Source organism: Mustelus asterias, chromosome 2 (assembly GCF_964213995.1).
Source record: "Mustelus asterias chromosome 2, sMusAst1.hap1.1, whole genome shotgun sequence".
Lineage (NCBI taxonomy): Eukaryota > Metazoa > Chordata > Chondrichthyes > Carcharhiniformes > Triakidae > Mustelus > Mustelus asterias.
In genome coordinates this window covers 90287990-90312303 of record NC_135802.1, presented here as the reverse complement: position 1 = coordinate 90312303, position 24314 = coordinate 90287990, and the positions used below count along the sequence as shown (strand labels likewise).

The 24314-nt window shown below is 42.5% G+C and overlaps 1 protein-coding gene across 4 annotated transcripts in view; it reads right to left on the bottom strand.

Moving 5' to 3' along the window:
* Positions 1-10798: 10798 nt before the first annotated feature.
* The window catches only part of LOC144509577 (aryl hydrocarbon receptor-like), a 180085-nt gene continuing 166569 nt past the window's right edge, over positions 10799-24314 (bottom strand). Inside the window, exons 10-12 of one of the 4 annotated variants that reach the window (XM_078238443.1) lie at positions 21606-22525; positions 20824-21572; positions 10799-16841 (exon numbers count right to left, since the gene is read on the bottom strand). In XM_078238443.1, the coding sequence (XP_078094569.1) occupies positions 16686-16841; positions 20824-21572; positions 21606-22525 (1825 nt within the window). In that variant the 3' untranslated portion in view covers positions 10799-16685. Of the gene's footprint in view, positions 16842-20823; positions 22526-24314 lie in introns of all 4 variants that reach the window. The other 3 variants (XM_078238444.1, XM_078238441.1, XM_078238442.1) reach the window with 3 other exon arrangements.

Here is a 24314-nt window from a genome sequence, read left to right as displayed (position 1 = left end):
ACCAACAAAGAAACTTTTTTGGTGCACCACGGTTCCCTAGCCCTACCAATTCCTCCTTGCCTGACAGGGACATACCTATCACAGACTCGCAGTAGCTGCTCCTTGAAAAAACTCCACATGTCGGACGTTCCCAGTCCCTGTAATCTCCTAGTCCAACCTATGTTTCCTAATTCTCTCCTAATAGCCTCATAATTACCCTTCCCCCAGCTAAAACCATTGGCCCGAGGTTCATGCCTATCCCTTTCCATCACTAAGGTGAACGTAACCGAATTGTGGTCACTATCACCAAAATGCACACCAACTTCCAAGTCTAGCACCTGGTCTGGCTCATTTCCCAGCACCAGATCCAATATAGCCTCACCTCTAGTTGGCCTGTCTACATACTGAGTCAAAAAACCTTCCTGCACGCTTTGAACAAAAACTGACCCCTCTAACGAGCTAGAGCTATAACAATTCCAGTCAATATTAGTCAAGTTAAAATCCCCCATAACAATTGCCCTATTACTTTCACTCCTAAGCAGGATTGACTCCGCAATCCTTTCCTCAACCTCTCTAGAACTTTTAGGAGGTCTATAAAAGACTCCCAACAGGGTGACCTCTCCTCTCCTATTTCTAATCTCCGCCCATACTACCTCAACAGATAAGTCCTCATCAAACCTCCTCTCTGACACTGTGATACAATCTCTGACCAATAATGCTACCCCTCCCCCTCTTCTACCTCCTTCCCTACTTCGACTAAAACATTTGAACCCCGGGACCTGCAGCATCCATTCCTGCCCCTGCTCTATCCATGTCTCTGAAATAGCCACAACATCGAAGTCCCAGGTACTGATCCACGCTGCAAGTTCACCCACTTTATTGCGAATACTCCTGGCATTGAAGTATACACATTTCAAACCCTGCTCCACCCCACCTCTGCAATGCCGTGCATTGCAGTCCCCATCCATGCATCCCTCACTTTCAGCCCCACTACTCAGGATCCCTCCCCCCCCCCGAATCAGTTTAAACCTCCCTGCATGGCCTTAGCAAATTTACCCCCCAGGATATTGGTCCCCTTCTGATTAAGGTGTAGACCATCCTTCTCATAGAGGTCACACCTTCCCCAGTACGAGCCCCAATTGGAGGGTGTAGGGTGTTCAGCTGGGTAAGATGCTCTTTCGAAGAGTCGGTGCAGACTCGATGAGCTGAATGGACTCTTTCTGCACTGTGGGGATTTCTATGAAATAGAACAGTGATGGTCGTTTAGGAGAATTGGATCTGTAATATATATTGTTAGTGGCATTACACTACTGTGTAGTTTGCAAAAATATGAAGACAAAGGGTGATTAGATTTTAAATGCAACATCAATAAAGCAATAGTCGTCAGAGTTGTACACAAAAATACATGCAAAAACCTTGAAAGTCAGAACTATGATTATTCTTTATTTCGTCAGGTTTCTCCTAATACATGTACGAGTCACTCAGGGGCGAATACTAGAATTAAAGTAAATGTACTTATAGTATATGTTTGTAGTTATTTGGAACTGTGGTTATGATCAGTCTTTGTACACACCTGTATCTAGTTATCCATCCCTTTACTGGAAGAACCAAGAATTTCCCAGCCCTAACACGAAGCCAAGAAAAACATTGCACTGTAAGATGATATTTAGCTATTTATAATCCATTTGGACGAGATAAATCAATTTCAAGACTGACTGAAATAGTATTGCATTTGTTATAGAGTTTAACAATGTCAGCTAACATTAACAAAATCTGATCCAGAAAATCTGGACTGCACGATGGCATAGTGGTTAGCACTGCTGCCTCACAGTGCCAGGGCCCTGGGTTTAATTTCAGCCTCGGGTGACTGTGTGGAGTTTGTACGTTCTCCCTGTGTCTGCATGGGTTCTACCATTTCCTTGCACAATCCAAAGATATGCAGGTTAGGCTGATTGGCTATGCTAAATTGATCCTTCATGTCAGGGGGACTAGCAGGGTAAATACACGGGGTTATGGGGGTGGGATTGTTGTCAGTGCAGGCTCGATGGGCCGAATGGCCTCTTCTGCACTGTAGTGATTCTGTGATTAGCATGAGATTTACTAGATTTCAATCTCTTAGTGAGTTCAGCATGCAATCATTCCCCCTCCCGGAATCTTCTCACCTCTCCAGCAGGCCATCACAAGGGCGCGAATCACTACTGGTCTCCATGAGCAGAGACCAGGCGCAATGGCCACACCAGGGTGCTTGGAGGCCATTGAAGTCCGCAGGTGGTCAAAGGCATGGCCGGGTGTTGCCCACCAGGTAGTGCCCACCCTGGCAGTGCCCTCCAGACACCCTAGCAGTGCCCACTGGACACCCAGTGTACCAAGGACAGTGCCCTGCGGGTGGGGCCTGAGTGGGAATCGGGCCTGAGTGGGGGCTACAAAAGAGAGGGCAGGTAGTGGGGACTATGATGGGGGAGCTATGTCTTGGGACTATTCAGGGGCTATGCAAGGGAGCTACATTGCGGGAGCTATGCAGGGGGAGGGGTCATGCAGGAAGTTCATGCTGGGCGGGGGTATTGCGAGGGTGGAGCATGAAGGGGACACAATAGGGGGCATGTCGGTTGTCCTGACAGAGGGAACATGTCGGGGGTGAGACAGGGGGACCCATTGAGAGGTGGGGGAACATGCTGCTGGTGAGGGAGGGGGATCCCGAGTTCCTTGGCGGGATAGAGGGGTCTCCCAATGCATTGTGAGATTAGGACACCCTTGCTAAAGGGCACCTGAGCATTCTTCAGCAGGCTCACTGGCCTCCCCTGTACCAATGCACAACTAACCACTCCCCCAAAAAGTGACTGAGTGTGGGATGATTGCAGTTCTCTCACCGTCCCGGCACTTAAATTTTGCCCTCGATTTCTCTTAATCCCTCCCAAAAAATAATAAAAGAAATAAGGCAGAGATTTCCTCTATGCAGTGTGTAATAAGCTCTTAACTAAATCATCCTTCAATGTTTCTGATATCTTAAGTACAGAAATGTTCCAATCATTTTAAATGGTATTATTTTAATTTTAACATTCATAAATGATTGCTTCCAACCAACCCAATCTTATTTGATAAACTGCACAATTTGCGAACTAATTTTTAATTTATTGTAAAAATAAAATAATTATATAATTTAATCATATGCGAAGAAAGCTTCTTTGCCATGCAATTTCTCAACATGGCTTCTGAAGAAAAACAGAAGAGTGAATAGTTAGTGGTCTAGAGATTTCCAGATAGAAGTCTATGTTTACATTATATACGAGGCTACTTACCTTGCAACATTTTCCACATTCTTTGAATAAGTTTCATTTACATACCATATTAATCAGTCAATCTACAAGGACAATTTGAGATTTTTATCTCACTCCATGTGATTTCCCTTTCAATCAATCCCACACATCCTGCCTCCACTGAATTAGTAAGAAGTCTCACAACACCAGGTTAAAGTCCAACAGGTTTATTTGGTAGCAAATACCATAAGCTTTCGGAGCGCTGCTCCTTCATCAGATGGAGTGGAAATGTGCTCTCAAACAGTGCACAGAGACACAAAATCAAGTTACAGAATACTGATTAGAATGCGAATCCCTACAACCAGCCAGGTCTTAAAGATACAGACAATGTGGGTGGAGGGAGCATTAAACACAAGTTAAAGAGATGTGTATTGTCACCAGACAGAACAGCCTGCAAGTCCAGGAGGCAAGCTGTGGGGGTTACTGATAATGTGACATAAATCCAACATCCCGGTTTAGGCCCTCCTCTTATGTGCGGAACTTGGCTATCAGTTTATGCTCAGCGACTCTGCGCTGTCGTGTGTCGTGAAGGCCGGCTTGGAGAACGCTTACCTGAAGATCCGAGGCAGAATGCCCGTGACTGCTGAAGTGCTCCCCCACAGGAAGAGAACAGTCTTGCCTGGTGATTGTCGAGCGGTGTTCATTCATCTGTTGTTGTAGCGTCTGCATGGTTTCCCCAATGTACCATGCCTCGGGACACCCTTTCCTGCAGCATATCAGGTAGACAATGTTGGCCGAGTTGCAAGAGTAGGTACCGTGTACCTGGTGGATGGTGTTCTCACGTGAGATGATGGCATCCGTGTCGATGATCCGTCACGTCTTGCAGAGGTTGCTGTGGCAGGGTTGTGTGGTGTCATGGTCACTGTTCTCCTGAAGGCTGGGTAGTTTGCTGCGGACAATAGTCTGTTTGAGGTTGCGCGGTTGTTTGAAGGCAAGAAGTGGGGGTGTAGGGATGGCCTTGGTGAGATGTTCGTCTCGCATCTCGCCAAGGCCATCCCCACACCCCCACTTCTTGCCTTCAAACAACCACGCAACCTCAAACAGACCATTGTCCGCAGCAAACTACCCAGCCTTCAGGAGAACAGTGACCATGACACCACACAACCCTGCCACAGCAACCTCTGCAAGACGTGCCGGATCATTTACACGGATGCCATCATCTCACGTGAGAACACCATCTACCAGGTACACGGTACCTACTCTTGCAACTCGGCCAACATTGTCTACCTGATACGGTGCAGGGAAGGATGTCCCGAGGCATGGTACATTGGGGAAACCATGCAGACGCTACGACAACGGATGAATGAACACCGCTTGACAATCACCAGGCAAGACTGTTCTCTTCCTGTGGGGGAGCACTTCAGCAGTCACGGGCATTCTGCCTCGGATCTTCAGGTAAGCGTTCTCCAAGCTGGCCTTCACGACACACGACAGCGCGGAGTCGCTGAGCAGAAACTGATAGCCAAGTTCCGCACATAAGAGGAGGGCCTAAACCGGGATGTTGGATTTATGTCACATTATCAGTAACCCCCACAGCTTGCCTCCTGGACTTGCAGGCTGTTCTGTCTGGTGACAATACACATCTCTTTAACTTGTGTTTAATGCTCCCTCCACCCACATTGTCTGTACCTTTAAGACCTGGCTGGTTGTAGGGATTCGCATTCTAATCAGTATTCTGTAACTTGATTTTGTGTCTCTGAGCACTGTTTGAGAGCACATTTCCACTCCATCTGATGAAGGAGCAGCGCTCCGAAAGCTTATGGTATTTGCTACCAAATAAACCTGTTGGACTTTAACCTGGTGTTGTTAAAACTCTTACTGTGTTCACCCCAGTCCAACGCCGCCATCGCCACATCATGTCCACTGAGTTAGGCCAGAGATAGTTCATAGAAAGTCAAGTAGAGAGTCCAAGAACAAAGATCCAATTATTTCCTCAGCTAGGCGCAATTTATAAAACAACAGATTAGCAAAGTTTAAAATGTTAACAAACACATTTGGTGCTTTCAAAGTGCAAATAAGTACTGCAAGTATGGAAGTTCCAATTATAAAATTATAATTGTCGAAGTTGTATTATCAAAATTCCAATTTAGGAATGCAACTAACCATTTTCAAGAGAGGAAAGATATTGGGAAAGTTTATTGAGTGTAATTTGATTTATAGAGAAGATCAAATGTAAGTGACTTTACGCTCTCAATGTTCCACATTCAATTCTGCTAAAATAGCAACTTTTAGAAAAAGGGAGAACTGAGGCCTATCTATCTGAGATCTTCAGCAAAGTCAAACATTTCAGCATCATTATTTTACAGGTAAAACCAAATGCTGGTTTTTATGTTAAGATCATTTATGTGTGTGTCTCTTAATATCTCAAACACGTTCATGTGCTGTGATTTATTTTCATATCCACCTAATGGCCATTGACCACATTCCATTTGAGAGGAAAAGGTAAACAAAATAATCTCTTGAGCCATATGGAATTTATATATTAGTTTAGATCACATTTTGAGGCCTTCAAAACCAGGTAAACCACCCAGCAATTAAGATATTACAGTTCACACAGCTTTCTTGCTGAAACTAAAGAGATCAAAATGCCAGTTATCTTGTGCCAGGAAGTTCATATTACATGACACCATAAGAAAGTAACAGCATAGGAATATGAAAAGACCATTAATCCTATTTAAATGTTCCAGGTTCTGGAGACTCTATTGGACCATTTTTCAGAAAAAGCAGTGAGTTGTCTAGGCCAATATTCCTCCCTCAATGAACATTACTGAAACAATGATTGTGAACTGATGATTTAGTCAACTAATATTTGTGTAATCTAGCTTTGTGCTAGGGGGAGTGGTGCTGGCATTGACTGCATGGGTGGGATTTGGGGAGAAGGAGACCAATGATCGGGGGAAATGGGGGATGTGCCGGCATTGACTGTGTGGGTGAGGTTTGGGGGGAGAAGCGATCCGATGTTTGGGGAAAGGGGGGGAATGCTGGCAATGGCTGTTAGGGTGGGGGGGGGTTTGGGGGGAGGGGGGGTCCGATGTTCGGGGGAAGTAGACAGCGGTGATGCCATTAACTGTGTGGCGGGGGGGGCGGTTTGGGAGGAAGGGGTCCGATATTCAGAGCTGTTGGGGGTGGGGGGGGGGCGATGGCTGTTTGGATAGGTGGCTGGGGGAAGGAGTCTGATGATTGGGGGGAAGGGGGACTGTTGACACTGATTGTTGGGGGGGCGGGGTGGTTGCGGATGGTGAATGCCAGCTCTGATCAGCGTGGGCAGGGTATGTGTGGATGGGAGCCTCTGAGAACTTCATAATGGAGTGACAGGAAGGTTACTATTTGGTCTGATCGTTAAACATGGCGCCACAATCTCAGTGCAGCCAGTCTTTGCCGCCCTGTTTAGGCCCCATCCCTCTGCATGATGGCATGAAACACGCCCACCTAGGTTTTTGTGAGAGCGTGGTAAGATCTGGAGAGAAACACGCCATTTTTCACACCATAACATTTTTTGGTAAGATTTTGTCCTCTGTTTCTCTCTCCACAGAAGCTGCTAGACCTGCTGAGTTTATTCCGCATTTTCCATATTTATTAAAGAGAGTAAACTTCTATGCTGTCCCAGAATGGAAAGATCTGAGAAACCACAGAATTTGGGCCTCAGACCTTGTTAATGTGAAGCCAGTGTGGCTGGAGAAGCCTTCCAGTGAAGACTTTGGGAAAATAAGGCCGCTGTTAATGCTGCAGTGGGAGTGGCCTTCTCATAAATGGAAGATTGAAGGGGGAAGAAATGGAGGCTCCAGAGAAATTAGTGATAAAGGACCAGGAATGGGATTGTAAGCAGTGGCTTCATTGGTCTTGGGAAAGGGTACTGGGGGCTTTGAATGAGACAGTTGAACCTGAGGTTCGTATTTAGGCTTGCCCGAGTGATTACAGGATTTGGCCGGGAGATTGGGCAGTGGTATTGGAGGTGGGGCCAGATGATTACAAGCTAGGCAAGAAGTTAATTCTCTCACACTCATTTGTCTCTGTGCCAATTCTGTATTAGAATATAGAAAGGATTAATTGCCAAATTAGCTTTTAAGAATTCTCCCTAGATTTGAGGTGCGCATTTGACTGAAAGCTGATAGGACAGTCAGGCTGAGAGGGAAGGATAAAAGGAGATGGCTGGGGGAGGAGGTTATTCCCAAAGCAATAGCCAGAATACAGAAAAGTGAAAGATCTGATATTTGCGTTAAGAATAATGGTCAGGGTAATGGCACTCACCGTTATAAAATAATAAATTGGACAGCAGCCATTGGCGTAATTTTAACTACAAAATCTGGAAGCTGCTGTCATTTATGGCATATTCCTCCACAGGGTCCGATTTAATAATCTTCACTGATAGATGATTTCACCAATGAAATCGAAACCATGGCATGAAATTACTGTATTTACTCAATAATTCTCCATTAAACATGCCAGGAAAAGTTAAAGCATTCAGGAGTAAGTAATTTCTCGACAATGCGATAACCGATAATTACTGCCAAATAACCCATTTGGGAATAAATATTTAATTTCACAAGAATAAAGTCCCATTTCTTCAGAAGTTAATCAGTGTTGGAGATAAAATATAATGTTTTTCATTTTTCTGTCTATCTCTTTCATCTCTCTTTATCCCATCTTTCTTTCCCAATTTCCATTTCACTTTCTGCCCATGATTTATTTCAAAATACTTCTAGTTTTAAACTTCCTGGATTATGCTCTTCAGAAAGAATTGAATCCAGGTGAGAGTGCTCTTGCCACCAGCTGATGAAAGTCCTGTGTTGTATTCTTGGGAAAGGATCCCCATATTGAGTGTCAATCGGACACTTACGTGACTAATGGTGGACCTTCACCGGGATGAAGAAGCCCAAGACAGAAATCTTGCTCCTTCAGAGCAGCCAGACAATCATAGGTTGACATCCCCACTGGAGTCAGCAACACCGAGGGAGTGATGGTAGCTGCCAGCAATGAGCCCACTAGAGGCCAGGATCAGCAGAAGACCCAAGTTACAGGTGAGTGCAGGCGGTATGGGGTTGTGCCATTGACTACAGGGTGGACATGAGGAAATAGTGAAGGGGTTTGCTCTCAGTGGGCGCTGCTATTTCCATGTTGGGTCCCTTGATCGGACACTAAATCCCTGACAATGAGTGACACCCTTGGGAGCTGGGTTTGCTTTTTAGGCTTTCCTTCTGGTGACTCTCCCACTTGTTGCTGGTTAAATACCTGCTGACTCATAGAAGCTTATTGCACTGAAGGAGGCCTTTCCAACCCATGGTGGATTTTTGAAAGAGCTGTCTAATTTAGTCACGAAGCCCTCCGCTTTTTCTCCCATAGCCCTGCAGGTTAGACCTCTTCAAGTTCATGTCCGATTGCATTTTGGAAGTTCTAATGGAAGCTGAGCACTCACCAATTGGGGCGGCATGGTGGCAAGCACTGCTGCCTTACAACCAAGGACCCGGGTTCGATTCCCTGCTTGGGTCACTGTCTGTGTGGAGTTTGCACATTCTCCATGTGTCTGTGTGGGTTTCCTCCGGGTGCTCTGGTTTCCTCTCACAGTCCAAAGATGTGCAGGTTAGGGTAGCTAGGGTAAATGCATTGGGTTATGGGGATAGGGATAGGGCCCGGGTGGAATTGTGATCGGTGCAGACTCGATGGACTGAATGACCTACTTCTGCACTGTAGGATTCTATGAATTTCAAGGAGTGCTTTCCAGATCTCTAACAATATTTATGTGAAGGAATTTCTCCTCACTTTTTCTCAAGGTTTTTTGCAAATTATTTTAAATTTATGACCTCTGGTTATGGTAGCACAGTGGTTAGCACTGCTGCTTCACAGCGCCAGGGACCTGGGTTCGATTCCCAGCTTGGGTCACTGTCTGTGTGGGTTTCCTCCCACATTCTGAAAGACGTGCTGGTTAGGTGCATTGACCCAAACAGACGCCAAGTGTGGTGACTAGGGGAATTTCACAGTAACTTCATTTCAGTGTTAATGTAACCTTCCTTGTGACTAATAAATAAACTTTTACTTTACCGATCCACTTGCCTGAGGAAATTGTTTCTCTCTTCATACTTGTTCTGTCAAAATCTGTCATAATTTTGTATAACTTCATTAGGTCACCTCTGAACCTTCTCTACCCTAAGGAGGGCAATCCCAGCTTCTCAAATCTTTCCACATAACTGAATTCCCTCTCCAAGGCCTTATATGGTGCCCAGAATTGTAAATAAATTAGCTGCAATTTAATTTTGTCCCGTTACTTTCCTGACTCCATTCAATTAAATCAAGGGTAGGGAAGGTCAAGAACGCCCTTCCCATCCACAGTCAACTTGAGACTCTTTACTGGCCAGTTAATAGTCTCATCTTTCCACATCACTGCTGGTAAATATTGTATGGGAGGGGAGATGGGGGTGCTATACACCGCGTGGTGAGGCTGACCGGTAAAAACTGGAGGGCTCCCTGTGGTGTGGTCAGAGCCCTTCTGATAAGGAGCCTTTGACCCCCCAGGCAGAAAGGGCCTCCCTGCCAAAAGACCCTCTCTTACCCTCACTAATGCCCTTGCAGGGTCTGCCCAAATGACTCCGGTGAGTCCAACCCCACTTATCCAAGTGACTTCTCTTAATTTTGGGGCTTCCTCTAGTATTAGCAATGGCCACCACTCCTGATGGCATTGCTAGGACTGAAGATCTTTCAGGCCCATGTCAACCAGCTCTTTCCTCAATTCTAAGAAACCACAGCAAATGCGAAACCTCTCCATTCATCTTTTCCCACAATGTTGTTCTGAGCCCCAGACATTTTAGAAACATAGAAAACTACAGCACAAAACAGGCCCTTCAGCCCCACAAGTTGTGCCGAACATATCCCTACCTTTTAGGCCTACCTATAACCCTCCATCCTATTAAGTCCCATGTACTCATCCAGAAGTCTCTTAAAAGACCCTATTGAGTTTGCCTCCACCACCACTGACGGCAGCCAATTCCACTCGCCCACCACCCTCTATGTGAAAAACTTCCCCCTAACATTTCCCCTGTACCTACACCCCAGCACCTTAAACCTGTGTCCTCTCGTAGCAGCCATTTCCACCCTGGGAAAAAGCCTCTGAGAGCCCACCCGTAATACTGTTTTGGGCGTGATTTTCCAGCCACACTCACCCCGAAACTGGAAACTGCCAGCTGAGGTCAATGGATATTTCCATTGTCTGGCCTTCGCCCGCTCCGACTCCGGTGGGGTGGTAGAATACCGGCGCATATGTTAAAGATGATCTCAGTTAGGTCCTGAAAGTATGTTAACATCCATTGGTTTTCTAATAATCAGATCAAAGGCCATTCATTTGCACTTCAAATCAAAGAAAGAATGATAACATTTTTTCAACCCCTTTAAACAAGTTGAACCCCATTAAAGGGCCTTGCCTATCTTGTGATTAGAGGTCCACTAGCTTGAACTGTTCATTGCCCTTCCTTAAAGATGTTTATTTTCTGTTTTGCATAAAATAATACTCAATCCAATTCACAGTCCGTGAACTTTTATTACAATATTGAAATTTTACAAACTTCACTAAAGGTCAGTGAGTTTGTTACAAACCATATTTTAAGAGAAACATGTACAGTGTGTGTGGACATAGCAATGTGTGAGCAAAACAACTGGAAAGTCAAAAAATGTACAAGAAACATTTACAGTAATACTGTTTAAACACATTAACATAAAAGACGGCAAAGAGCAGAATGTGTACTTCCAAATATTTGTGATGCTAGTGCAGTCACCACTACCCTTGCATATACCATCTCATTGTATATTACTAAGGCTCAGCTGCTGAGAAACTATAGGCCAAAATACTAATGAGTAGTTATGTTAATATGTACAACAAAAGCAAATTCTGATAAGTCAGTACACGGGTAGTACTGAATATTTGGCACTTAGTAACATGGTAGTTTGTATTTGGCTTAATAGTTTATGATACAGCTGTAGTTCACAAACAATACTCCTGTACAATAATGCTGTCCCTTTAAACCTTTAATACAGTGTTTGTAGACCTAGCTACTGTTCATCACATTCACATACCTTATAAAAGAGCTATTCAGGATTTACAATGAAAACCAATTCTGCACTTAAACTCCAAAATGCACTTAATGCTTCTGGGGGGCCAAGTTTTCAGATTTACAAAGCAAGAAAGAAGGTACTCAATTTTCTTTTCTTTACAATCAAGGTTATGAGTCACAGTTGATAGTGTTGAAGGATATTTGTTCCTTTTACATCTGGTCAGATAGACTTACATAAGGCAATGCAAGTGACATTTAAAGTTAATCTTCAGCTCTCTGTTATCAGGATAAACTAAATCGATCTCTTCAAAGATAAGTGTTCATGGAGTCCAGCTCTTCTAAATGGAGAATGTCTTGAGCATCTTGTAAACTGATTTTTTAAAATCTGGGTTTTGATCCTTTTTCCCCCCCCCACAGCCACATCACTTGTAAGTGTTGTGACAATGTTAAGGTGCCAGAAAGATTATAAAGAGGTGTGATTGTAATCAATTCGAAGGAAGTAACTGCAGAAACAGTCTTATTTATGACTAAGGCACTCGGAAGGCTGATTAAGCTGTTTGATGTGATATAATGTAACCTAGAACTATGAAGGAAATCTGCTCTAATTTCAATGGAGTCATTTGGTCATCATTTTTTTAATTAAGAAATTTGACATTAGCTATAAGGAATATAATGGAAAGCATGAGAGGGCTGTAATTTATGGTCATCTGAAGAATTTAAGAAAATAAAAACCCCATCTCTCTAACCTGATTGAGTTATCTGAGGAAGGGACTTAATTAGGGGATGACAGTAATGGAGAATAATAGATTAAGAAATGTCTCAATTTCCAGAAAGCTTTCGATGAAGTGCTATGTAGATCACTATTGGAGTTGGCCTGTGTGTGGCAGTTGTCCTTCCGAGTGTTCTCCAACTGGCTAGCAGAGATGTCTTGCTGCTGGGGAACCCACTTTGGAGGGGGATTGCATACAACAGGAAACCAGATTGACAGCGGCAGGACTAGAAGATCCTGCCACTGGCAATCAGCGGCCCGCCTCCTCTGTCACAAAACATGCTACAGGATTGCATGGAAAACCCTGGCCATTAAGGGAGTCTTGGAAACTCCTGTGCTTGCCAAACAATCCCACAGCAATCCCATTCAGTACACCACTCATAAGTCAAGTGAGATGGAGGATCTCATATCTGACCATAACTTCATCAAAAAAATGCCACAGATTCCAGATAATACTCATCACTCCCTTTGGACCTCCAAATATCCCCAATAGAATCACATGGTGCCTCCACAGATGCAGTTTGTTTCTCTTAGCTGTGTAATGCCACTGTCTTCATGATGTGGGACAGTGACAAAGCCAACTGTTGCAGTGTGTACTTCCAAAGGTGGAGTAGGAACTGTGAAATTTCAGAATGATTTTTACATTGAACCAAGGCCAGGGAAACAAATGTGAGCAGGTACTAAAAGCAGCGCCACTGGCCTGCATACTCTACCCTATCCAGGGCCATTTTTGTAGAAGTGACATGTGACAAGTAGCTAATCTAAGTCATTAAGAGCCTATTAAGACCCGTTAACAGAGGCCGAGTATGATCTACCTCCCAGCCTCCACGTTCCTGCAGAAAGCAGGGGCCAGTTTAACTGTTCAGAGACAGCCTCCTGGCAGCAGACATGGGGGAGTCATATATGTGTGCGCATCGGAGGGATGGTGCAGCCCTCTCTGCCTGCCTGGGTACAACAGCAGCCATAAGCCACCCCCCCGCCGCACCCTGTAAAGGGGCTCCCTTCCACTATGATGGCAAAAGCCATTTTTTATTTTAAATTTTTAAAAGTTGGAACGAGGGAGCCTGTATTTTGAAGTGCCCTCTTTCTCACTGACCTTCCACTGCTTCTTGCTACAGTTTTGAAACTGCAAGTTCTCTGACTGGCCCTCCAGCTTCAAATGCTGCCATCCTTTATTGGGTAATCTGCCTGCCCTCTGGTCATTGATTAGTTATGATGTGGAAATGCCGGCGTTGGACTGGGGTAAACACAGTAAGAAGTTCAACAACACCAGGTTAAAGTCCAACAGGTTTATTTGGTAGCAAAAGCCACACAAGCTTTCAGAGCCTTAAGCCCCTTCTTCAGGTGTGAAGGTTCACAGGTTCTTCACCTGAAGAAGGGGCTTAAGGCTCTGAAAGCTTGTGTGGCTTTTGCTACCAAATAAACCTGTTGGACTTTAACCTGGTGTTGTTAAGCTTCTTACATTGATTAGTTGCCAGAGGGTAATCACAAGGAGTGACTGTTTGCCACATCATGTGGGCTTCTGATCCCACATTTCAGCTTGATGGTGGGGTTCAGAAGCCCTCATGTAAGACCCAGCCCATGAACTTTCCAGATAGCATTTAGTTGATACTTTACTGAAACAGTCTGGAAATCAAGGTATAAGACGTTTCCTGGACTATCATTCATATAATATATATATACACATATATTCCTCAAAAGCCATCTTTACACTAAGGATTAATGGTCAGATATTATATATCATTTGTCACTGCAATCTTTCATCTAGAGTTTTGTGGTCTCTGCAGCACTCTGTTAGGACGATTTGTAGTCATCAACTTCATTGGTGATTTTAAACTATTCACAACTTTTCAGATGATACAAAACTGTGCACAAACATGCAGAGGTGTTGGAAATATAGATCAAATCAGAGTTCGATCATTTAGTGTGTGGCAGATCTCTTCCAATGTGATAATCACATTGCAGCATTGTGCATTTGAATTTGGAAACTCATTAAGCATATTTACGCCACTCAGGGATACTCAGTAATGTTACAGAGCATAATTGATAAAGCATTAAAGATTCACAAGTACTGTGATGGGCTCATATAATAGACTGTTGAGGACAACACACCATAATATTAAGATAGTTAGGTGATATGTTGGTAAGTCACTATTGCACAGCTTCTGGAATAGGTTACTAAAATAGAGGGCAATGAGCATGTATTCCGTGCAGTTTTTTAAAAAAGGGAACTGGAAAACTTGTGTCCGATTCTCCATTTTAAAGCATGCTTTTGCAAACCTGACTCTAATTTGGTGTACAATATGAAGTGCTCTTTATTGCCCAAGGGATTACAAATGCTTCTCGCTTGAAGTGCACACATGTTGGGTCTCCTGTTAAGTGACAAGCAAACTAAATTTATATAACAATACCCAGCTCAAATTCTCCATTTAAAAACAGGTAGTGATAGCTGAACTGGGTGAATATTTCAAAATTCCACAATATTAGCCTGGCATATTATGTTTTGGTTTTTGTATATACAACCAGCAAAGTTTAAAAATGTAATAAATTCATTTTAAAATAAAATTATTTTCACAAGGACAATTAAGTGTAAATTTGAACACGTACAAAATCAGTAACAATTATTGATATTAAAAAGGTACATTTTGCACCAGTATTGATGTTTTATAAGTCTACAAAACCTGTCAGATAAAGTAAATGTATTGAAAGTACTTTTACTTTGATAAACTATAGGCATTAGCTTTTAATAATTAAAGCAACTTTTTATTGTAGTCATTTATTTTATCCGCTCACTGAATCAATAAGAGGTTTAAGTATCTTTTTTCTCCTAAAGAGTGCAATATACAACGGGTAGGTACACTAACTGAGGCGGTGTGCTTACAGCACATACATGCTATGTTGAAGAAAGTACTGCAAATAAAATGTAAATTTTCTTATTGAGACAAAATAATTCTCAATACTGTCTTCCTGCTACATGCCACAAAGGTGCCAACATGTGCAAGAGCGGTCACTGTCTGTAAAACAGCCAGTTACACAAACAAGGTAGCTGCGTAGAACATTCCTTTTTCTAAAAAAAAAATACACTTGATATATCATGGTTCATGGGAACAGGCACAGGTTTTCAGAGAACGAAAATGAAAATGATTGAAAACGAGACATCCCTGCATAACACAACTGCTGGGAGATCATTTCTATTTCAAGTTCTCTGTCAGAATATTTTGTGGAAACAATGATAGCAATGGTTTACTTGACAATTGTTAAGACATGCCATCCGAGAAAAACGGGTACCTATTACTGAAGTCAGTGCAACTTAAAGCAGGAGGCGAGGGGTTGCTGCACAGATGCTTCTAAAGATACCCACTATAATCAGTGGTTGTTCCCTGATATTAAACATTTCCTGAAGGCATGAACAATTTATCATACACTTGTAACCCTTTTAGTGGTACAATATTTTATTCTTAACTAAAATGCACATTCAATAGAAAAGTTACATATATTTACTATAAAAGGAGGATATAAAATGGGGTCTAACAGACACCTGCTTTAGTGAGTAAAGGACCTTCACAATTAATAATTCGAATTGATTGACATTGTTAATAAAAGTCTTTCTGGCAACTGGAATTAACTACTTATTCCAATGTTTCCTATTGTGTATGCTACTTATCCAGCATCTGTGGGATACCTTTTTGTTACTAAAAATAACTTCTGTTGAGTTAGTCTTCAGGGAAGTCACTACAGTACACAGGGTGCTTCAACATTCCAATATCAGACGTGAGCTGGTGGGACACCATTCCGAGAAAGTCCATAAATGGTGTTAAATGTTAAGCTCAAAGTATTCGGAGTTCGAATTACTACCACCAAGGCAGGGAGCTTGAACAAATATTTAGATTTGTATCAATTTGTGACAAAAATGCTTAAATATAACCAAATGTCTTTTTGTATTTACTGCCAGCTGCTCCACAGAAGGAGAATTTTCTTCTGGTTACAGTCTGTAACTGTATTACTACTGCTTTAAAGTGCCATAATATTTATATTTATGCTAAGAACATGAAAAGGGAAAATGAGTGTCAAGATCTTATCGTGCATAAAATCTTGGGAAAGGTCATTTCCATTTGGTAAAATTATATCTGGTCAAAAATACGAACAAAACCTTTTTACTTTTAATATACTAATATTAATTAATGGGATAACTGTTTACAGATATTGTAAAAAAATGATTCATTTTAAATTAATACTTTGTGCTGAGTTCTATTGCCCCCAAGTCTAATAGAAACATTTTTGAAAGAGCTCATTTGCTGTGAAGGAAGAACTTCATATTTCACACAAAAATTCTAACAAAACACATATGCACTCTTAATGCAAGAAGTCAGACTCCAACCCCATCCGTAAAACAGCATTGTCATCTGAAGACTGTAGGGCCCCATAATAGAGTCCAACACAGTGTAATCAGCTTCCTGCTGCTTCTTAGCATTTTTCAGTTTAGAAGCACTGTGTCCCTTCACATTGTACATACAAATGTCTTTCCTTTCAGCAAGCAACACAAAAACACTTTCACACTTTTCACAGGACAGCAATCTCGGCGCCTGTCTATATAAAGCCACTGGATGGCTGATCCGAGTAGGATCCAGGCTCTCTTGGATGATCGTGCAGAACCTGTGGGCCCAAATGGGTGTAATTCACGTTATTGAACATGTTTGGATAGACTTCATTACTGTTTCCATCATTAAATCCACTTTGGATCTGCTGAGGCAAAGAGAAACATGTTTTCAGTTAAAAAAAAATCCGCTGCCAGTGTTAAACTGATATTTACTGGATATCGGTAAACAAGCCAATGTTCAATAATTGCACACTTGTTTCAAATGTTTAAGTTGCATTTAAAGCTGAAATTAATTATGCGCTACTTTTTTTCTGGAAATGGAACGAATAAAGTATATTAAGCGTGTCGTTGAGAACAAACAGCAGCTGACAATGAAGTTGAAGCCAATTTAATCCCAGTTCTTGATTTATAAATGACTTCCATTTGCCTTTGATAGGTTGCTTATACCTTTTCAAATATGTGGATGTGATATCAACTCTCAAAACAAAATGGTTAAATTTAAAATTGCATCTATTTCCCAGTATGAATTTAATAGAAATAACTGTAATAGTAATGTTACAGTTATTTCCAATCATTTATCAGTAATTTCTAACATACAAAACATTTAATGGCATTCTGGATACTGCAATTGTCCAGTATTCTGTAAAAACCATAAATGAATGGTCATTGTTTTATATACATTCTTCTACATAACTACTTAATTTTATAGCCTACCATTTAAAAAAAAAATCAGGATAACAAAATATTGACATGAAAATGTACCCCAGTTGCAAATAGTACGCACTCGTTAATTAGGGAGAAAGCCTGGGATTTAGCTGCACTGAAGGGCAGTCCTGTGTTTGGCAGCACTGGGGTCAGAGTTCTGTGGTCTGGCACCACGGTGAAGAGGGAATCTGTGGTTTGGCAGATCTAAGGAAGGAATTCTAGGTTTGGCTCGCTGGTGGATTTCTGCTGTTTGCCAGTAGTGTAGGCAAGGTAAGACACAGGTCCGACAGTATGGGGAATGGGTAGTTAGTGACAGTCCAAGGTCTTACAGTACTAATTTGTGAATTTCTTAAGGATCACTGCAAATAATGAATTCAGTATGTTAAGTTGTTTCTTGGATGTGTGCCATTATCTCTTAGCTGTCAGTAATTAACACATTTAATGGTACTAAGAACCTGCTTGCTTCAGAAATTTTAAAAAGTAAATTAATGATGAACTCTATAGAGGATGAGGAGAACTATTGGGAATCGAAACGGATAGTGCGATGAGACGATTAACTTACACCTGTCAAAGTGATGCAGGCAGCTTGCAAACTTCATACTCCTGCCTATGATAATGATCATGGCAGGCAGGTCAGCGGGTAAACACATTGCTGAGTGGCATCTTTCCTCAGTAGGGGCCCATGTTGGTATAAGGCTAGCACTACTTAAAAGCTAACCTGTACTACTAAAAGACGAGGCTACAGCAGGGCTGTAAGTGGTGACAGAGGAGTGGAAGACCAGGAAAAACCTACGTATAAAAATGGCCCAACATGCCAAAGAGCAAGCCCCAAGGTTCTCTAAAGTTGCGCTGACGGTCTTAGAGTAGGGTGAAAGAAAGTTTCTTTCCTCAAGGGGCCGAGAGATCCTAAGAAAGCACATAGTCTGTCAGCAATCAAGCCCAGAGGATCTGGATGCAGTCCAACAAATGTTTAATGACTTAGAGAAGAATGTCTCTTCTGGTCAGATGTTGGCACCACTGCTGGGTAGCCCAGAAGTGGCATCCGCACATAGTGAGTCACTGAGCCCAAGTGGGCTGCAACCAGACTGGGGAAAGTATATATTGGGTGCTGGCTCCCAAGTAGATGAGGTTGCACTTGAGTTTTGCTTAGCGGGACTCAACAGCTTGCGCATGGAAAAAGGCTGATGGTCAGGCACACAGAAATGCTTAATGCATTGGGCGACCTGTCAGCTTGATGTCACCATCAAGGAAATTGGAGGAGTCCAGTTTCAATTTGCACAGGACTTTACACAGAGTTTGGAGACTATCCTTTCTAGTGTGCAACTGATAACCAACACGACGAGTGCAGATGTGGACTCAACCATCAAGCAGCATCAAATGACCAATGTCTCAGCTTCCATTGGAGCCCAGGCAAAAGACAACCAACATCATAGTAGATGCTACAATAGAAGCACAGACTGAGGTTGCAAAATCTCCACTTGTCATCCAGCACCGTTATCATGACTGGTGATCCCAATCTCAGGGACTTGAAGGTAATAGTCCTCCTAATTTATTTTGTTGTGTGTAACCTATACAGTCCCTTTAAAATTGCTGTGTAGCTAGATATGCATATATTTTAAAATGAATATGGGCTGTGTGTAGCCTGTTTGTTCCCTCTGCTGCTGAGAGGAGACATCGTGGCCCCCACAACAGCCCAGCAATCTGTCCTGCAGAAGATTATTGATGCGCTGCCGCAGGAGAGTGCAGTAGCTCCATGCAGCCCAAATCTGCTGTCCTTTCTTAGGATGAGGGTTTTTGCACTCCCACTACTGTCACTCTGCCAGTGTCCTTGCTGCTGCCCAGACTTCAGTCATGCATGGCAAGGTGGTTTGCCCATGGAAAAACTGTTCAATCTGTGCCCGAACTTTCAAGACCCAGAGCTGGACGTGTTGCAAGGGCACCTGCAGTCTCCTCCACTCAGCAGCCTTCGATCACCTTCTACATAAACCACCTTCCCCACATGTAGCACCACTCCTTGCAGACTTCATCAGTTGTAACAAATTCTCAAAACATCCAGCTCTTCCTCAAATTCAAATGCAGAAAGTAAGTAGCAACTAAACTGCAAGTTGTAGATCATCCACTTAAATAGTGCTAATGCTAGAGGGGTGGAGCAGAAGGGGTCCTTAGTGCTGCTGAATGGATGTTCAGCTGTGTGATTCTAAGACGGGTATTGACAAGAGTGGAGAGGTTCAAAGTGACAACGCTGGCATCAAATAAGCATTAGACACTGACTGACTTCACAATCTGCCTACTCCGAATACTTGTGTGTGCAACGTAGCACTAACATTCCCATGCTCGGCATCAGTTGCAGTGAGAGGAATCTGTGCGGTACTCATGCCAAAACTACCAGCACTAAAGAGCAGACTTTAGTAATGACTTTTCCTTCACTATTTGTTTCTCTCTTCCTCAGATTGACACGTTTTAGGTGTCAACTATGATTCAGTGGTAGCACTCTCACCTCTTGAGGCAGAAGGCCGTGGGTCTTGCTCCATTGCACAGATCGGAGTACAAATATAGGTTAGCACAGAGGGAGTGCTGCACTGTCAGTGGTGATGTCTTTCAAATGAACCAATGCCCTATCTGACTTCTTTAGTAAATGTAAAAAGATTCCATAGCAGTATTCAAAGAGGTGTTGGAGCAGCCTCCTGAACATAAATGCAACCTCTTTTTTCTTTAAATTTTTAGCTGATAGCAGAAGCATGACAAGCAGGAAGTATATGTGCTGAGCTTTTAATGTACATGCACTATCAAAGATTTTCTTTGATTACATCGGAGGTCACATCTGCAAATTATTTCAATGGTAATAAAGCACTTTGGGACATCAAGATTTATGAAAAATGCCGTTTAAGTGCAACTCTTCCTTTTTCATGGTTATGAAACACAAAAAGGCTAAAAGAACTAACGAATGTAAAATATTGACTATCATTAAACCTTTTTGTCACAATGTACGATAATTAGTACTAAAGTTAATAGATGTTAGATCTTCAAGGATTTAACAGTGGTATGATCTTCCTTGACACACAAGCCAGATGCCTAGACTAACAATCCAAAGAATGAAGAGTTCAAAAAGCAGTTTAACAATTTGAACTCATTTGAAAGAAAATCTGGAAACAGAAAGGCTGGTATATTGATGGAGGAAAAGTGACCGTGTAACTACAGGATTGCTGCAAAAACCCACCAGGTTACAAATGTTTTTTTAGGGAAGGGAACATACTGTCCTTAGCCAGACTGGCCTCTGACTCCAGTTTCATGCCAACATAGTTGACCATTAAGTGCCCTTTTAAGTGATCCGGCACTCTCTACAGTCCATTAGGGATGGGAAATTAACATGAACCTTGCCAAAGACATCCACGTTCCAAGAATAAATTAAAAGAGTGTATTTACCTTGGATAAAAATGGCTGTTGACCTGAGCTTGCAGGATTGAGTTGCACAGTATCCATACTGGTTAAATCATTTTCTGTTAAACATGGGATCATTGACATGGCACCGGTATAACATGTCTGCGGTGCAATTAGGTCAATTAATGGGTTTACTGCATTATAATCTTGAACTTCTGAATGTTGTTCCACACAATCCAGGTAGTCTTCCAAGCCACTAACTGGGGTATAGTTTGGTGTATGAAAGCTGCCTGCCATCATATTTGTTTGAATGAAGTTAGAACGCTCAGTTGGGACAGCAGCTGCCTGCTGGTACAATAGAAAGTCTTGCTGACAAGCAGAAGGGGTAGCATTAAGTTCAGATTTATACTGGAGCCCTGATGCCGTGCTGTCCAAGCTGGAGAAACCAAACTGCTGCTCCTGACCATTGGTTAATGATTTATTGCCAGAGTTCCAGTTTGCGAGCATTCCATTGACTTTCATGTGCTTCATTTTCTGGCATAGCTGCAACTGACGTTGTTGCTGCTGCCGTTGTGTCAGAGGTTGTTGCTGTTGTTGGAACTGTTGTGTCAAAAGTTGTTGCTGTTGTGTTGGAGTTTGTTGCTGTTGCATCAGACGTTGTTGCTGCTGATAGTACTGTTGTGTCAGAGGTTGCTGCTGCTGTTGGAACTGTTGTGTCAAAAGTTGTTGTTGTTGTTTGTACTGTTGTGTTGAAGTTTGTTGCTGTTGTGTCAGAGGTTGCTGCTGTGTCAGAGGTTGCTGCTGCTGTTGGTACTGTTGTGTTAAAGGTTGTTGCTGCTGTTGGTACTGTTGTCTCGGAGGTTGTTGCTGTTGTGTGGGAGACTGTTGCTGCTGTTGGTACTGTTGTCTCGGAGGTTGTTGCTGTTGTGTGGGAGACTGTTGCTGCTGTTGGTACTGTAGCACTTGGGATTGTTGCTGTTGCTGCTGATAAGGTTGTGCTGGAGGTTGCTGCTGCTGTTGAAAGTGTTGTGTTGTAGGTTGTTGCTGCTGCATCATGCAACTTGAGCTTGAATTGAGTGGTTTTTGTTGCATACTATTTAAATACATGCAGTCTGGCCTCTTCCTCAGTGATTCCTGAACATAGGTTAGAATTTCCTCATTCAGTGCAATATTATTTAGATCTCCAGTCTCATCCCAATGTACCCTAAGGAATGTCTCATCCTGGCATATGAGATCAAAGTCTTCCAGCCCAATATCAAGGCTTTTCATAGTGTTATAAAGCTCAATACCAATATTATTTGCCAAGACATCTACATTTTCTTCAGGTGCAGGGAAAGGCTTTTGCTGCTGAGTACAGTTGGCATGCTCCATCTTCCCTATATTGCCATCTTCACTGAACAGAATCTCTTCCCAATTACTGGGAAACACGTCACTTAATTCCGTTTCTTCGCTCTTATTAAAAATGGCCTTTTCAAAGCTGAAATTCGGAAGTTGTGAAGGGGCAGAGACATAAATTGATTTATCCTGTCTTAACATTGCACCAAGGACGGAATTTGGATCGAGTGATTCTTGCTCCCTTGATGATTCTGTTACAACCTTTGCGAGAGTTCCTTCGATTTTATGAACTGCAGGATCCATTAATCCAAGCAATGCACAAGTTCCTTCATAAAGCAGTGCCTCCCCGGTTGCAAAATTAAAAGGCAACTGCAAGGTTCGTTTTTGCAAATTCTCTTCCCCTTCCTCTTCCCTGAAGAAGAAGAAAAATCCACTTTTGTTATAAACATCAATGGTGCATCCAAAAACACAAAACATCCTTGGTTTGATATAATGGGGCTCTCAAAATGTGACAAGTTATTTAAATATCAAAAATATTAGATTGCCTACAGGATTCCTCAATTAAGAAATGTACTTGAAATTATAGATGCAAATAAAAACTTTCATCATCTAAATAGAGCCGAAGAGGGAAACGACAGAAAAGCAATTATGGAAAAGACAATTACAGGAGGCTTGTCATGAGTTTCTCACATTCAGTAATTTGATTAAATGTATATTTTACCCAATAGGTCTGATAAAATACTGTCCTTATCTGTAGCATTGAAACTTATTGTTTTTATTTTTGTGAATTCAGTTGTTTGATTACTTAAAAGAAACACTGGAATATTAGGCAAACTGGGAATTGAGTACAACCATGTAGACCAAAAATTGTCTATTTGGTATTAAAGGAATGGAGCAACATGCAAAATAGTTTTCAAAAGACAATCATAGAATCATACTGTGCAGAAGAGGCCCTCTGGCCCATTGAGTCTGCACCGACAGGCGAGAAACACCTGAGCTCTCACCTAATCCCATCTATCAGCACTTGGCCCATAGCCTTGAATGTTATGATGTGCCAAGTGCTCATCCAGGGTACTTTTTAAAGGATGTGGAGGAACCCGCCTCTATCGCTTTCCCAGGCAGCGTATTCCAGACCATCACCACCCTTTGGTACAAAGGCTTTTCCTCACATCCCCCCCTAAAACACCTGCCTGTTGCCTTGAACCTATGTCCCCTGGTGACTGACGCTTCAATTAAGGGGAATAGCTGCTCCCTACAACTCTGCCCTTCATAATCTTGTACACCTCAACAACCCAAGCCTACCCAATCTCTCTTCATAACTTAAATGTTCCATCCCAGGCAGCATCCTGGTGAATCTCATCTGCACCCCCTCTAGTATGCTCACATCCTTCCAATAATGTAGTGACCAGAAGTGCACACAGTACTCCAGCTGTGGCCCCACCAAAGTTCTGTATAACTCCAACATGACTTCCCTGCTTTTGTAATCTATGCCTCGATTGATAAAGGCAAACATCCCATATGCCTTTTTCACCACCCTACTAACATGTCCTTCTGTCTTCAGAGATCTATGGACCAACACACCAAGGTCCCTTTGTTCCACAGAACTTCCTAGTGTCATGTCGTTCATTGAATACAATGGTTTTCAGGAACAGCCTGGTCAGCAGAGACATAAACCAGCTTGAAAACCGAAATCTTCCCGGTAGAATACTGCAGTACTCAAAAATCAGAAGATAGTTATGTGCATTGACTCAATTAAATAAAGTATGCAACAAAGTTTCAGCAAAAGAATTATAGGGAAAACCACCAGTGCATCAGGAAATCTTCAGTGGCAAACTTCACTCTCTTTTCCTTTCAAGGAATTAAAGTAATCCAATCAGAGCTAAGGCATTAACCGCTGAGCTCAGATGACGCAGCTTCAGGTGATAAAGAAGCTGTTCAGCAGCTGCCTACAGGGCTTAGAGGAATATCAATAGTTTAAGTGGCATCTGGGCTGAAGCTGTAACTGAAGGATTCATTCTGGTGGGTGTTGTAACAAAGTCAGTAACGTTCACAAGCTCTCGCTGGCTGACAACAGCTGAGAAGGGCTATTTGCTCTTGCATGGAGAGCAAAATATTTAATGGGAGAACAAAGAACAATACAGCACAGGAACAGGCCCTTCGGCCCTCCAAGCCTGTGCCACTCCCTGGTCCAAACTAGACCA